The sequence below is a fragment of the Pan paniscus genome, chromosome 7, assembly GCF_029289425.2.
Source record: "Pan paniscus chromosome 7, NHGRI_mPanPan1-v2.0_pri, whole genome shotgun sequence".
Lineage (NCBI taxonomy): Eukaryota > Metazoa > Chordata > Mammalia > Primates > Hominidae > Pan > Pan paniscus.
In genome coordinates this window covers 77,233,920-77,249,183 of record NC_073256.2, presented here as the reverse complement: position 1 = coordinate 77,249,183, position 15,264 = coordinate 77,233,920, and the positions used below count along the sequence as shown (strand labels likewise).

At 41.7% G+C, this 15,264-nt stretch overlaps 2 protein-coding genes across 22 annotated transcripts in view; one reads left to right on the top strand and one right to left on the bottom strand.

Annotated features, from left to right (window-relative positions):
* ASPH (aspartate beta-hydroxylase) overlaps window positions 1-15,264 on the top strand; it is a 214,078-nt gene that overhangs the window by 122,495 nt on the left and 76,319 nt on the right. For all 21 annotated transcript variants that reach the window (XM_055116588.2, XM_034966138.3, XM_034966135.3 and 18 more), the window contains one exon: window positions 8,121-8,206. In XM_055116588.2, the coding sequence (XP_054972563.2) occupies window positions 8,121-8,206 (86 nt within the window). The remainder of the gene's footprint in view (window positions 1-8,120; window positions 8,207-15,264) is intronic.
* LOC100977932 (keratin, type II cytoskeletal 8-like) lies at window positions 10,459-15,264 on the bottom strand. Its single transcript, XM_034966150.3, has one exon. The coding sequence runs from the start codon at window positions 14,011-14,013 to the stop codon at window positions 12,457-12,459; it is 1,557 nt and encodes a 518-aa protein (XP_034822041.2). The 5' UTR covers window positions 14,014-15,264; the 3' UTR covers window positions 10,459-12,456.

Genomic DNA, 15,264 nt, shown 5'->3' with positions numbered 1-15,264 from the left:
CATGACTTTCCTTTACAGTAGTAGGAAGGAGGTCAGATATTATCCCCATTTCGTGGATGAAAAAACAAAGGCTCAACAAAATTAAGCAAGCTGCCTCAGAAGTAGCGGAACTGAGGCTCACAGACTGGCCTTCAGGCTTGTACTCTGTGGTCCTTCTACCAAGCCAGGATGTGTCTGTGTAATGTCTAAATGCTACTTCTTGAGACACAAAATGAAGGAAAATTACTATGGTTATTTAACTGCCTTTATCCTTACAGACAAGTAATACAAAGTTCAACTACTTCCTTTACACAAATAATACTTATACTAATACTTAATTCCACTGTGTCATCACCCTTAAAACTCTTAGGAACACCCTAATTTCTTGACTTCTGAGCCAGATGCCAAAGATATAGCAAAATGGTTAAGAGTACAGACATTGGAGTCTACTGGAGAGAACCCAAAGCTTCAGTCTCGGTGCCTACTGTTTACAGTTTGTGCAGCTTGGGTGGGTCACACATGTCTAGAAGGCTTAAGTGCTCAATAAATGTCAGCTGTTATTATCAGCACAGAATTGGCTAAGGCATTAAGCAGTGACTCAGAACATAATAGCAAGCTGCTTTGGGAAATTTTTGTTATTCTAAAATTAGCGAGACCTTGCAATCCAAGAATTTACTGTTAGTTGTGCCTTGTATTCTGCCATGTGTGTCCCCATTTGCTCAATATACTGAAAACCTACATGGAATAAGATGTAGAATAAATGTTAGTGTTCCCTGCAAGATCTTCAGTGGGGATTATGGTACAAGTATCTTGCTTTTTTTTTTTTTTAATCTTCCTCTTCGGGCCCCTCCATTATTGACCATTGAAACTTTTTGGATTTGAACTCTATAAAGCAAACAACTCTCAGGTAATTTTCTATATTGGTTGTTTATAATTTTCTCATTTTTTAAAAGACAGCTGATATGCCCAATTACAAATTCACATTGCCATATCCCCTTTTACAGTGTCTTGCTTCATTCATGCCTGCATGCATTCATGCCTTTAGAAACATGAAAATTTGTTAAGGATTTCCTATAGGACAGGCCATATGCCAAATACTGTTTTGTAAATTATAAGTAACACAGTTCAGCAATTAACAATCCAGCAAGGGAGGAAGGTGGGAGTGAGGGGGGGAGAGTTTGAGCGAGCACTGTGTATATACCGCCAGCATGAACACAGCCTGAAGAGTTTACTATTTCTAGAAATAGTAATGAGTATAGTAGTAATAGTAATAGAATGTTATATGACCATAGGAGAGATTATTTTCTGCCTAAAGATGCCTTAAACTTGATAGAAGAAATGACATTTAAACAAGGTCTCAAAAGTTAAAATATAGAATATTCTTTGGTAGAAATAAAGGAAAGGGTTTTCCAGGAAGATAAAACACCATGAGAAAAACCACAGAAGTGTCAATGTTCATGCCATATTCGGGAGTCTATATAAAGGAAATTAATAGAAGAGGGAAATGGAGATTAGGGGCCAATTTGTGAAAGGCAAAAGCTGGTTCAAGGAAATGCAACTGTGCAAGAGCTCAAGATGCACATTATTTTCCTTGAATAAGTATAGCATTTCAGATGGGCTAGTGGGAGAAATTCATACACACACACACACACACACACACACACACAGAGTTAAATTAAGGTCCGTATTTAATCAGCCATACAAAATTGTATCAGAAGCAAAATGGCAGCCCAGGGCAGGGGCAGATGCTATGTCCCTTTGCATGGCTTCCCTGGCCATCTAGAGTCCTTCACTGGTGCAGATGGGAGCCACAGTTTTCCACTCTCTGTCTTGCATGTTTTCAAGAACCCAGTTCTTGCTATGCCACTGCCCTTTTGTAGTCAGTGTGTATACCCTCTCTCAAAAAAACTTATACTCCCAGAGCAAGCACTCTGGACTCTACTGGCTTTTGAAGCAGGCTCAGCATCAATAAAGTTCCGTCTTCAGACATGGGGAGAAAGCAAGTCAGTGTCTGAGATCCCTGAGCAATATCTACACCTTCAGCTTCCCAAAATTCTAGAAAGCTGAAATTCTTATTGTAAGAAAATTTATGTGTTATGGCACCAAACCCCGGCATCCAAGCAGGAGAGGAATTTTAGCCTTTCACATTAAAAACAAAACAAAAAAACCAAAAAACAAACAAAAAAACCTAATAATAAAGGTTCAAATTCCTGATTGTGATTGAGTTACAAAATAAATACTCTCTCCTCTGGCCAGAATGCTACCTCTCCCTGGGTATACAGAAGTTTTTAGTTTCCCCAAGAAGGCTCCCCTCCCAAATAGATTAGTACCACTCCTCATTCATCCTATAATTGCACATATTCCTCTAACTACTAGTTATTTATGTAAGTCTTCCCCAAAAGACTATAACCTCCTTAAGAAAGATCCCGTTGAATTCTGAGAACCTCACACAATTTTTGGAAAACGGGCACTTTAACAAATTCTTGGGTGAATAAACAAGCCGGTGAACAAGATGGGCCCTAATCCACAGTCCTAGGTCTCCCTCCACTGTGGGCAGAGTGACATGCTGAGGAACGGCCAGTGTTTTGATGTAGTTCAAGAGTAGGGTGCTTGGATGGCTGGTGGCTGGCAAGGGAGAGGGCAGTCTGGAGTAGAAAAGGTAGCTGGGATGTTAAATACAAAAATATTCCAATGTCATTGAGGGCCTAGCTAGGTCTAGATTCGCATGTTGGGTTTTTTCCTTTTTGTGTGCAGGTAAGTGTGTGTTAAACATGGGTGAGTGAATTACCTCCCAACAGATTTTTGGAGAGTTTCAAACTAAATTTAATTTCATTTTTGAAAAGGATGCTGTTTTTATTCCCAAGTGTTTCTCATACTATTACACCTACACAGTAAGAGTCTTCACTGAGAATCATGGAGCTTATCTCTGCCTTGTAACTTTTTTTGTTAAAAGTCAGGTTCATTAAGAAGGAATTTACATACAGTAAAATTTACCTTTTGTAGTGTGCATTCTATGATGCATATACATCTAGATACAGTTTATCCACCACAACTAACGTACAGAACTTTGCAACCCCCTAAATTATTTTGTGCCCTTGTAGTCATCCCCTTTTCCCACCACAGCCTCTGAAGCCACTTACCTGTTTTCTGTCACTACAGTTTTCAGTTTTCCAGAATGCTATCTAAATGGAATTAGTCAGTAGCCTTTTGGACTAGGCCACTTTCACTTAACATAATGCATTTAAAATTCATCCATATTGTTGCAGGTACTGGTGTTATTGCTGAGTAGTATTTCGTTGTTTGGATATACCACAGATTGTTTTCATTCACCAGTTGATGGACATTGGGTTTTCTCTACGTTGGGGCTGTTGTGAACAACCCTGTGGTGAATATTTGCGTGCAAGTCTTTGTGTACGTCTTCATGATTTATGTTTTCATTTTTCTTGGGTCCGTAATTAGGAGCAGGATTGCTAGGAGGGCATCCCAGTGAATTTAATTTCTATTTTTTATGTTCTGGGGATCTATGGGTGTATTTTCAGCAATGTAATGACATGAATAAATAGTGTTTCAAAAATAACCTGAGAACAAGGTAGAACATGGGAACAGACTCGAGTCAGGGAGACTAGTTAGGAAATTGTTGCTTTTCAAAATATACCTTGTAGGAGAAATTGCTGTTTTCTTCACTGTCTTCAATGGAATGGGTATAGGACATAGAGTAATGTGAAGATTCTGTGTCTGTTTTTATTGATGATCAACTTCTCCCCATGGACTGTAGTATAAAAACATCTTCCATGAACTAAGTGGAAATGAAAAGGAGTCAACGTAATTTTTATAATCTACAAATGCATCACTAGTGTTTTCCTCCTGCCTTCAGCTATCCTTTTATTTTCCTTCTTTTCCATTTTATTTGCTCTTAATATTTCAACCACAGCCTGGCAAGGGAAGTAAGGATTTGAAATGTAAGTGTTCCTTTTTCTTTTCTTCTTTGTGCTTTTGAAAAAGGGCCAAACACTTGTAATGGCAGTGATTTAAAAACAAAACAAAACTTTAATTTATATATAGCATAGATAGCTTTCTCCTAAACCATTTTGAAAGATCCAAATTCAACAAAATTATAATTCTTTCTAGTACCTTATAGGTGTACTTTAAAAGACTATGAACATAATTTAAATACTGAAAATTAGAAGCACAGGCCTTTGGAGTTCAAAGAGACCTTAAGAGAAGCAGCCCACATCACCCATTTCTTACCCATGGGTAAGAAAGCTGAGGCCCAGAGTGCTGGAGAGAGTTCGCCAGGGTCCCATCACCAACCTGAATGAGGACTCATTTTTTCTACAGGTAGAACATGTGCCTCCCCAGAATGAGAAGAAAGAGTGAGTCTGTGGTTTTTAGCAGTTGGGAAAATTGCCTCAGGCTTTCTGTGTACTTAAAAATAAAAATAGGATAAAATTTGAATTTCAAAGACAGGTACAATAGTTAGAAGCTATCAAATATGAAGATATATGAAAAGATAGAACATGGTGACATGCTGTGAGATTTTTAATATTTTGTCTATTTTAGTGCTATTATTGAAATATCATGACACTAAGATACAGCATTGCTCATTAACAAGCATATAATTTTGCTGTTCACTGTTTTGGATGTCCTAAACTGCTAGTTTTTAGTTTCTTTTAAATAAATATTATTTTAACTTGAATTTTATAACACAAGAGACATGTTGGGGAAAACCAGTGAGGCCCACAGTGAAACTGTCTACTCAGGTGCACACCAGGCTTTTCTGGAGGTCTCACTGTCATTCTGTTGATAGACACTTCTACAAAAGCAAAATGAACAATTGGGAGACATAAGTCTGTGCTGAGATGACAAGGCATGAGCTCCTACCACCATCAGTCTGTGTCACAGAGAAATGTCTATTCATTTTCCATATCAGCATATATGGTAACATATAATGGCATGCAGTTTAAAGCTCATTATTCACTGTTTTTTCAGTCTCTGCCATAGACACATATAGCTTTCAACATTACAGGGATTAGGGTTTCTGGGAGGAGAGAGAAGGAAAGTCAAATAAATATAATAGAAGATCATAGCAAACAAATGCGTAAGTAATTAAAAGGTGATCAGGGTGTCAGCTTTATTACTTGATGAAAGTTGAATTAAAAGATGGGGTTTGGATAATCAGGAATAACAGATTTCTTAACACTGAGCCCCAGAATTGGACATACCCACTGCTCCAGACAGCATGGAACAGCCTTAGTTCTTCCATGTGAGAGCCTCTCTTGCAGTTCCGCTCAGCACAAATGTTCTCAGAAGGTCAGCTCAGCTCAGCTCAGTGTGCATGCTCTTGAGAGGTAGGGAAAGAGTGAAACTGAACTTCAAGTTCCTTCCACCAACTCAGCAAGTGGATTAAGGCATATCACCTCCCCTGTAGGGAGAGGTGGGAGACTAAGGATTTTGGAGAATCTTCCCTCTTCTTGGGAAACACGAAATAAGTATCCACTTCTTTCCATGTGGGTGAGAGAGTGGAGGGGTCAAGGTAACTAACCCTTTTGGAACCTCAGTGGTCTTCTCCGTGTAGTTAAATTCCCTGTGTTCAGGAAGTTGAGAAAATAAAAGGTATCTATGTATAGTGCATGGCCGGGCGACTGGCGCACAGTGAGTGCTAAAAAGACAGTAGTGATTCCATTCCATCTTCCTTAGGATGATTCCATGTGCTCCTCTTTGCCCTTATTTTGGTTGCATTTTATAACCAAGTTTCTGATTTGGACAATTGGGTGTCATTCTCTGCAATAAAGTCAATATGAAAAAGAATAGATGTGTGAGGAATAGCAAATTCTATTTTTTATTTACTGAGTTTGAGGTATGTGTCAATAGGTGCTTGGATTTATAATTTTCGTGATGCAGGAGAAAATGAACTAGTTGGTTTGTAGCTCAGCTGGAAATTAAGTAGTTAAAGCCGCTAAAGAGACTGAAGACTGACCGTGAAGAATATAACATCCCAAGGAGCAGCAGGGATAAGGAGTTACAGAGGCAATAAAGAGAAATTCAAGAGGCTAGAGAATGAGGAAGAACACTGGGAGAGTGGGCAACATAAAAGTCAAGGAAAGGGATCATCTAGGAAGGAGGAGGGCATCAACTGTGTCAAATGCTGCAAAAGGGCCAGGTAAAATAGGAAGAAACAGAACAAATAGATTTGCAGAAAGCCGTAGCCATTATTATAATAGCTCTCAGGTACTGAGCACTTACTGTATGCCAAGCACTGTGTTAAATGCTTCATATACTATCCTGATTTAACCCTCAAAAACACCCCTAATTTTATAGAGGAGGTAAGTGAGACCCAGAAAAGTTTAGTGCCAGCTTGGCTTAGGTCACAGAGCTTGGAGGTGACAGAGCTGGGACTCAGACCCCTGCCATCGATGCTTAACCACACAGCCCTCCCTCCTCTGGCAGACTTGCTTCTGCCCATGTGGTGGGTGAGGAAGCCAAAGTGCTGACAGGAAAGGTGACAAAGAGGTGCCCCCCAGGGGAGGGGAGGGAGTGTGGCAAGTAGAGGAGGGTAGGCTGGTTTGTTTGTTTGCTGTAAGATGGCAGAAACTTTGGCATTATTTAATGCATTATTAAATTCCCATCGGGGGCACACGAGAGTTGCTGAGAGTGAATAGACATTCAGAAGGCACAAGACAGGTGTGTGTGTTGGCGGAGAGGGGACCTTAGAAAGAACAGCCCGTCTTCCTTTGTGACAAGATAGGGAAGAAGCTATTAATGTCTATAGGTTTATTGTCAGAAAATTGAGGAAGTTCTCTTCTGATTGTTTTAATTCGTCTCTATCCCTCCCGCTTTGCCCCCTTCCCTGCCACCACTCCCCTTCTCCAGAACATTCTGCTTACCCTTCAAGCTTCCACTCTTGTCACTTGGGGCTTCTGAGAAGTGCTCTGCATCCATCCACTCTGCAGGCACTGCCAGTTGTGCACCAGCAGGACTGGCCCTCTCACCTGCTGGGTGTGCCTTGCCTTCGGGTGGAGGGCTCCTGTTTGCTGGGTGCTGGGGTTGTGCACAGAGCCAAAAACTGTTTGCTAAGTAAGCAATGGATTCATGCTTACATAAATAGATTGAGCCTGCTTTTAAGACATGGTACCACCCTGCAAGAGTTAGGACTAAGATAAGTGCATGAAGGATTATAACAAAACCCCTAGTGGGGAAGGACCACAAAACAGAGATATGCAGGGTGCAGTGGACTTAAAGACGCACACAGTGGAGCAGGGAACTGAGTACTGTGTGGGTGATTTCAGGAGAAACTTTATAAGGAGCGTGGTTTTGAACTTACTGTTGAAGGATAGGCACATTTTTCACAGAAGAAGATAAAGAACAGGCTTTTTATTTAAATGAGGTAGCATAAGAAATGGCACAGGTTGGGCACAGTGGCTCATGCCTATAACCCCAGCACCTTGGGAGGCCAAGGCAGGAGGATCTCTTGAGGCCAGGAGTTCAAGACCAACCTGGGTGACATAGTGAGACTCTGTTTCTACAGAAAAAAAAAAAAAAAGAAAAAAAAAGAAAGAAAGAAAGAAAAGAAAAAGAAAGAGAAGAAATGGCACAAAACGCTTATTTGGGGATCATGGGGCAGTCTATTTTGGCTGAAGTATGGAACATAGCTGGGGTGGTCAGTCCAGGAAGGACCTTGAATGCTAAACGAAGAAATTCTGTTTTATTTGACTTCTTTGAGAGGAGCCTTCCATTTTCATCTTTATCTGTATCAGAAAAAGTTGTGGACATATTCAAAAAAACTATTTTAAACAATCTTTTGGACATAGCCAAGAAGTAGATTATGAGAGTTTAGAAGTCATACCCACCATTTACATCCCAGAAACCAAGCCAGTATCCTGGAGAGTTTCAGTATACTATCCACCCACTCTCCCAAGAACACATTGTAGCAGATAGGTAAGGGCTGCATTGCCTTCCTTGGCAGTCACTGACTTCATCACACCATCTAGGGGAGGAAATGGAAGGCGAGCCTGCAGTGTGCCTTCTCCTGCAGGTCTTTGGTGGAGACCAGCATCAGGTTTCCCACTACTTGTAAATTGTTATGCTTAATAACTATTTCTAGCCAAAAAACGTTAAAAATAAAAATCTCTTTTTTCTTTCAGTTAAGAAAAGGAAGCCTAAACTTTTAAATAAATTTGATAAGACTATTAAAGCTGAACTTGATGCTGCAGAAAAACTCCGTAAAAGGGTAGGTTGATATTTTTTGTGCAATGGTTTTGTTGTTAAATAAACTCAGGCATTACTCTTGATTTGTTAAAAAAAAATAGTAAGTGTAAAAGAAACAACAGTTGAATAGAGTGGATTTTTCCCCAGGCACATGAACATTCCACATGAAATGAATCAGATGGAAGAGAATTGCTACCACATGGCCAAAGAGAAATAGAACTTTCCTTCAGGCCAGCCGATGCGGGTGTCAGCCTACCTCCATCACATTCTAGTTATGTAGCTTTGGGGAAACCACTTGGCTCTTCTGGGCGTTAGTTTTCTTACAGACATGATAATGATAAATATTCTTTCTACCTCCTAATTGAGTTTTTTAAAGATCAATTTAAAGATCAAATGAGAAATTTTTTTTTTTTTTGGACAGAGCCTCCACCCAGGCTGAAGTGCAGTGGCACAGTCTCGGCTAACTGGAACCTCTGCTTCCTGAGTTTAAGCAGTTCTCCTCCTGAGTAGCTGGGATTACAGGTGCTCACCACCATGCCTGGCTAATTTTTGTATTTTTAGTAGAGACAGGGTTTCACCATGTTGCCCAGGCTGGTCTTGAACTCCTGACCTCAAGTGATCCACCCGTCTCAGCCTCCGAAAGTGCTAAGATTACAGGCGTGAGCCATAAGTGAGATTAAAATAATAATAATAATAATAATAACACTGTCAAGTATCATAGAAGTACAAGTTTTTAATTTTATAGCTCCTTGATGCAAAAAGAAAAACTAGGTCAGTCCATTACTCAGGATAGTAATTGGTAGATGAAATGACATTCTTCTTACTTAGGGTTAACCTCATGCACCTCCAGTTTTCAGGGTAACTTATTTATATTTTAATTTGTCGATATATTTGAAATATTACTTGCATTTCTTTATAGATATTACAATTTTGAGAACAATAAATTGAAACTGGATTTAAGTTATTCATTCCCTTACCTTGGTCATATCATCTAATTATCGGGTGCAAAAATATTTATTATAATGTATTTAATCATATCTTCAATTAATCATCTTGTTTTTTGGCAGAAATTTGTTTCTCTACTCTGCACTTGAATGTAGACTCTGTAATGTTCATTAGTTTTCCTGTAATAGGCTTTTTAATCAGTAGACATTGGCTGCAATAATAAAGGAACAAGTGGGCTTTAAGTAAACAAACAACAATGAAAACACTGGTTAGGAACTAAAATGGGACAAGAATGTACGTCCGCATGTTTATTGAAAGTGTACCAATGAGCGTAAAAGCTTTTGGAACTGGCATTAGGTGAGGCTCCAAAGCCAAGGTTTGCCGATAAAAATATAGTAACTCCACAGAATATTGCAGCAAAGTCATTGTTCACTTCCCTTAAATCTAACCACGTGGAATGATTCCTACTTTCTGATAGTAAACAAGAAAGTTAACTGTCTTGTTTAACTTTATGAAGTGAAGCCATCTACTGTTTGTGGTCAGTTTGTATTTCTTAATAGAATTGAAGCAATAATCTTTTTCTGCCACCTCCTTTGGCAGCCTCCACTTTCTCTATACTAAATGTCATATATAAAAATGGGAGTGCCTATTGCACAGGTGACTTTCAGTGTAAAAAACATATGAGCAGCTTTAGAGAAGGATTTTAATGTAATTATATGAATGATAAAGGAGGGCTCAGTTATGGGGTATTCTGCAGTGTTGCTCCTTTGGAGAAGTTATATTTTTCTCAAGGAGCATCTTGAATTTATACCAGGGAAATAAAAGAGGAAGAAGTAGCCCCATATAGAATTCTTGCTTCTGAAACAACAGGAAGCTATGTTATTGACTGACTCATCAACATAATTCAGTCTTTTAGGGTTGTTTTTATGGCTAGTATTTTCAGAGGATGCACCTTAGTGCACTGGACCAGCCGAGGCCAACTAACACACACTCCACACAGAGCCAGTGCAGCCTCAGTTCATGCCTTAGGCTCAAGGACTATGTTACATGAAAGTATGTGTTCGCTTTTTACTCCCCCCAGAAAAGTATAGATCAGATTATATTCCAATCCTCTATTTTAAAAAATAATAGTATTTATTATTTAAAATGCTTTCCTACCTCTGGAAAAAGGGTTTGAAATGATATACTGAAATATATTTGCTTATTTGTTGGAATCACTTATTATTACAGCATTGTAAGTGATTTTTGAAAAGGTGGGGAGGGAGTAAAGAAAATGTAATCAAATACCTGAAAGTTCACACCACCGGCTCTAAACCATGCTAGGAATGAAGTCAACAATTCCTCGAGGGACAACATGGAAAACAGAATCAGAAGATAAGATTAATATTGTTCATCAGAAGAGTTGTTCTGCTCCAAGTCCAGAGAGAAACATTTGGCTGTAGATCTTCATAAAAGGTATACTGATGGATGCAAAACTTCCTACTTCCCCACTGACATTATACCAGTGGATTATTCTACCATGCAGCTGCAGGAATGTATCTTATTATCCTTCCGCACAGCCCATTGGCCTCATGTCAACACAGTGTGGCCTACGTCCATGTCTCTCCCATGAACTGTCTTGGTCCTAGGAGAACATTATAAGCTATGTTGAGGAACAGATCATTTTCAGGCAATTCTTCAAACATTGTGTGTCTTGCAGCTGAGTTTTTAAATTAGAATTGAGCAATAGTGTTTGGAGCTATACAAAAACTTAGGGAAGGGAAAATCTTTCAGACTAAAAGCAAACACATTTACTTTGCCAGCCAACTGAAGTGAAAGCAAGGCTGATGGCCCCTCAGGAAAGTCACAGAGCCTCTGTCTTGCAGGGATTCAAAGGATGCTGCAGACAGAGCCAAAATATCCCATTATTTTAACAGCCTTGACAGTGTCAAGCAGGAATATCTCACCTTATCAAATTTGTTATGAACATTGTTATTCTTATGTTTTAAGTCTGATATTAGTACATTTAGCACAATTATCATTGAAATAGCTTTGACAGTTGCAATTTAAGTTGCATGGGGTGCATACTAGGCTGAAAATAGACCCCCAAAAGATATGTGTCTGGAACCTGTAAATGTTATTTGGGAAAAGGATCTTTGCAGATGCGATTAAGGACATTGAGATAGAGAGATTATCCTGGATTATCCAGTTGGGCTTTAAATGCAATCATGTTTCCTCATAAGAGAGGGATAGAGGGAAATTTGATGCAGACAAAATAAAAAGTAGCACATACAGAGGAGAAAGAAAGCAGTATGAAGACAGAATTGGATATTGGAGTGATCCATTCACAAATCAAGAAATACTGGGAATAGACAAGGACAAATATTCCTGTAAAACCTCTGGAGAGAGCACAGCCCTGCCACCATCTTGATTTCATCCCAGAGAAACTAATTCTGGAAATCTGTTCTGCAAAACTGCGAGAGAACAAAGTTCTCTTATTTTAAGCCATCAAGTTTGTGGTAGTTTGTTACAGAGGCCATCGAAGAGTAACGCAGATTTCAATACTGGGCCTGCAGGTACACAGAAGTCAAGAATTGAGGTTTGGGAACCTCTGCCTAGATTTCAGAGGATGTGTATTGAATTGCCTGGATGTCCAAGCAAAAGTTTGCTGTACGGGTGGAGCCCTCATGGAGAACCTCTGCTAGGGCAGCGTAGAAGGGAAATGTGGGGTTGGATCCCCCACATAGAGTCCCCACTGGGGCACTGCCTAGTGGAGTTGTGAGAAGACGGCCACCATCCTGCAGGCCCCAGAATGGTAGATCCACCAACAGCTTGTACTGTGTGCCTGGAAAAGCCGCAGATACCTAAGACCAGCCCATGAAAGCAGCTGGGAGGGGGACTGTACCCTGCAAAGCCACAGGGTGGAGCTGCCCAAGACCATGAGAGCGCACCACTTGTATCAGCATGACCTGGATGTGAGACATGGAGTCAAAGGAGATGATTTCAGAGCTTTAAAATTTAATGACTGCCACACTGGATTTCAGACTTGCATGGAACTTGAAGCCCCTTTGTTTTGGCCAATTTCTCCCCCTTTTTTTTTTTTTTTTTTGACATTGGCAGAGCTAGCTGAGGTTTTATTTTGGACCAAAAAAAAAGCAATTGAATTGTTTTGTAGCTGGAGGCATGGGCAAGGGGGGTCCCCAGGTAGTAAACTCCCCAGGTGGGCTGAGGGCTAGGGCTGAGCCTCAGGTGGGTCTCCTGTTCCCAGTGCTACCCTGAATAGTGGCCTCCTTCCCAGGCTCTGGGGCAGCACAGGAGGGGTAGGCTGGGAGGGGCTGCCGCAGCTGTTCACTTGGGCAGGATGTCAGAGGACTCGGACACCAGCTTCCCATCACATGTCTCGATCTTCTTCACAACCACGGCCCTGGAGGAGCTGGTGCGGCTGAAGGAGCTGGAGCCTGCGCCAGAGCCAAAGCTGGAGCCCAGGCCGTAGCTGAGGCCAGGGCTTGTGAGGCCCCCATAGGCCGAGCTCAGACCACCTTCATAGCCGCTGGTGGTCTTCGTATGAATACTCATGTTCTGCATCCCAGACTCCAGCCTGCTCTCCTCTCCCTCCAGCAGCTTCCTGTAGGTGGCGATCTCGATGTCCAGGGCCAGTTTGACGTTCATCAGCTCCTGGTACTCACGCAGCTGCCGTGCCATGTCCTGCTTGGCCCGCTGCAGGGCGGCCTCCAGCTCGGACAACTTGGCGTTGGCATCCTTAATGGCCAGCTCTCCACGCTGCTCGGCACCTGCAATGGTGGCCTCCAGGGAAGCCCTCTGGCCTTTGAGGCCCTCAATCTCAGCCTGGAGCTGGCTGATGTTCTGGTTCATCTCAGAGATCTCAGTCTTTGTGCGCCGCAGGTCATCCCCGTGCTTCCCAGCCAGGCTCTGCAGCTCCTCATACTTGATCTGGTACATGCTCTCAGCCTCAGCCCAGCTGCAGTTGGCAATATCCTCGTACTGTGCCTTGACCTCAGCAATGATGCTGTCCATGTCCAGGGAGCGGCTGTTGTCCATGGACAGCACCACAGATGTGTCTGAGATCTGGGACTGCGGCTCCCGGATCTCCTTTTCATACAGCTGCCTGAGGAAGTTGATCTCGTCGGTCAGCCCTTCCAGGCGAGACTCCAGCTCTACCTTGTTCATGTAAGCTTCATCCACATCCTTCTTGATGAGGACAAATTCATTCTCCATCTCTGTATGCTTATTGATCTCATCCTCATACTTGTTCTTGAAGTCCTCCACCAGCCCCTGCATGTTGCCAAGCTCCGCCTCCAGCTTCAGCTTCTCCTGGCCCAGAGTCTCCAGCTGCCGCCTAAGGTTGTTGATGTAGCTCTCGAACATGTTGTCCATGTTGCTCTGAGCCGTCTTCTGCTGCTGCAGGAGGCTCCACTTGGTCTCCAGCATCTTGTTCTGCTGCTCCAGGAACCATACCTTGTCTATGAAGGAGGCAAACTTGTTGTTGAGGGTCTTGATCTGCTCCTTCTCCTGGGTGTGCATGGCCTGGATGTTGGGGTCCACCTCCAGGACAAGGGGGCTCAGTAGGCTCTGGTTGACCGTGACTGCGGTGATGCCTCCCATGCCGCTGGCCCCACCACAGCTGCCGCCCAGGCCACCCCGAAAGGTGCTGCTGCCCACTCGGGAGAAGCTCGAGGAGCTGATGCGAGCACAGGGCCCACTCATGTAGGAGCGGCTGCTGAAGGCCCGGGGGCCAGAGGTGGACACCTTGTAGGACTTCTGGGTCACCCTGATGGACATGGTGGAGGTAGGAGTGGAGGCAGGCGGGCCGAACCAGGCGGAGATCCTAGAAGGAGCGGAGAGGCTGCTTCTTGGTCCAATTTCTCCCGTTTTGAATGGGAGCATTTATCCAATACCTGTACCCCCATTGTATCTTAGAAGTAACTGATTTGCTTTTGATTTTACAGGCTTCTAAGTGGATGGGACTTGCCTTGTCTCAGATGAGACTTTGGACTTTGACTTTGGGTTTATGCTGGAATGAGTTAAACTTTTGTGGGACTGTTGTAAAGGCATGATTGTGTTTTGAAATGTGAGGACATGAGAATTGGGAGGGATCTGGGGTGGAATTATATGGTTTCACTGTGTCCCCACCCAAATCCCATCTCAAATTGTAATCCCCATAATCCCCATGTGCCTAGAGAGACACCTGGTGGAAGGTGATTGGATCAAGGGGGCAGTTTCCCCCATGCTGTTCTCATGATAGTAAGTTCTCATGAGATCTGATGGTTTTATAAGGGGATCTTCCCCCTTCACTCCTCACTCTTCTCTCTCTTGCCACCATGTCAGGAAGGTCCTTGATTCCTCTTTGCCTTCTGCCACAATCACAAGTTTCCTCAGGCCTCCCCAGCCATGTGGAACTGTGATTCAGTTAAACGTCTTTCCTTTATAAATTATCCAGTCTCAGGTATTTTTTATAGCAGTGTGAAAACAGACTAATACAATATTCAAGAACATGGTAGAACCTGTACTTATTATTGAAGGAAAATTCAATTTCTTTAGCAAAACCACATATTACATCATTTATCAGGTGTCTTGTCTTTTTTTTTTTTTTTTTTTTTTTGCGAGATTGGGCATCCTTGCCATTTTCTTTTATTTTTGTCATTTTATTTATTTATTTATGTTTTTATTATTATACTTTAAGTTCTATGGTACATGTGCACAATGTGCAGGTTTGTTACCTATGTATACAGTATACATGTGCCATGTTGGTGTGGTGCACCCGTTCACCCGTCATGTACATTAGGTATATCTCCTAATGCTAGCCCTCCTCCATCCCCCCACCCCACGACAGGCCCCAGTGTGTGATGTTCCCCACCCTGTGTCCAAGTGTTCTCATTGTTCAGTTCCCACCTACAAGTGAGAACATGCGATGTTTGGTTTTCTGTCCTTCTGTCTTTTTAAAAATTAAGTAAATATGTGTTCATTACTAGTTTTCTGTTTGCCTTAATATATCTTTTTTAAAAATCTTAGATAAAACTATCTTTACACTCAGGATGGAATCTAGGAAACTCTGACAAAACCACTTGCTGAATATTAAATAACAATATTGATTGATTATTCATTTTAATTTATTTTATTTATGTAATTTTGTCTTTC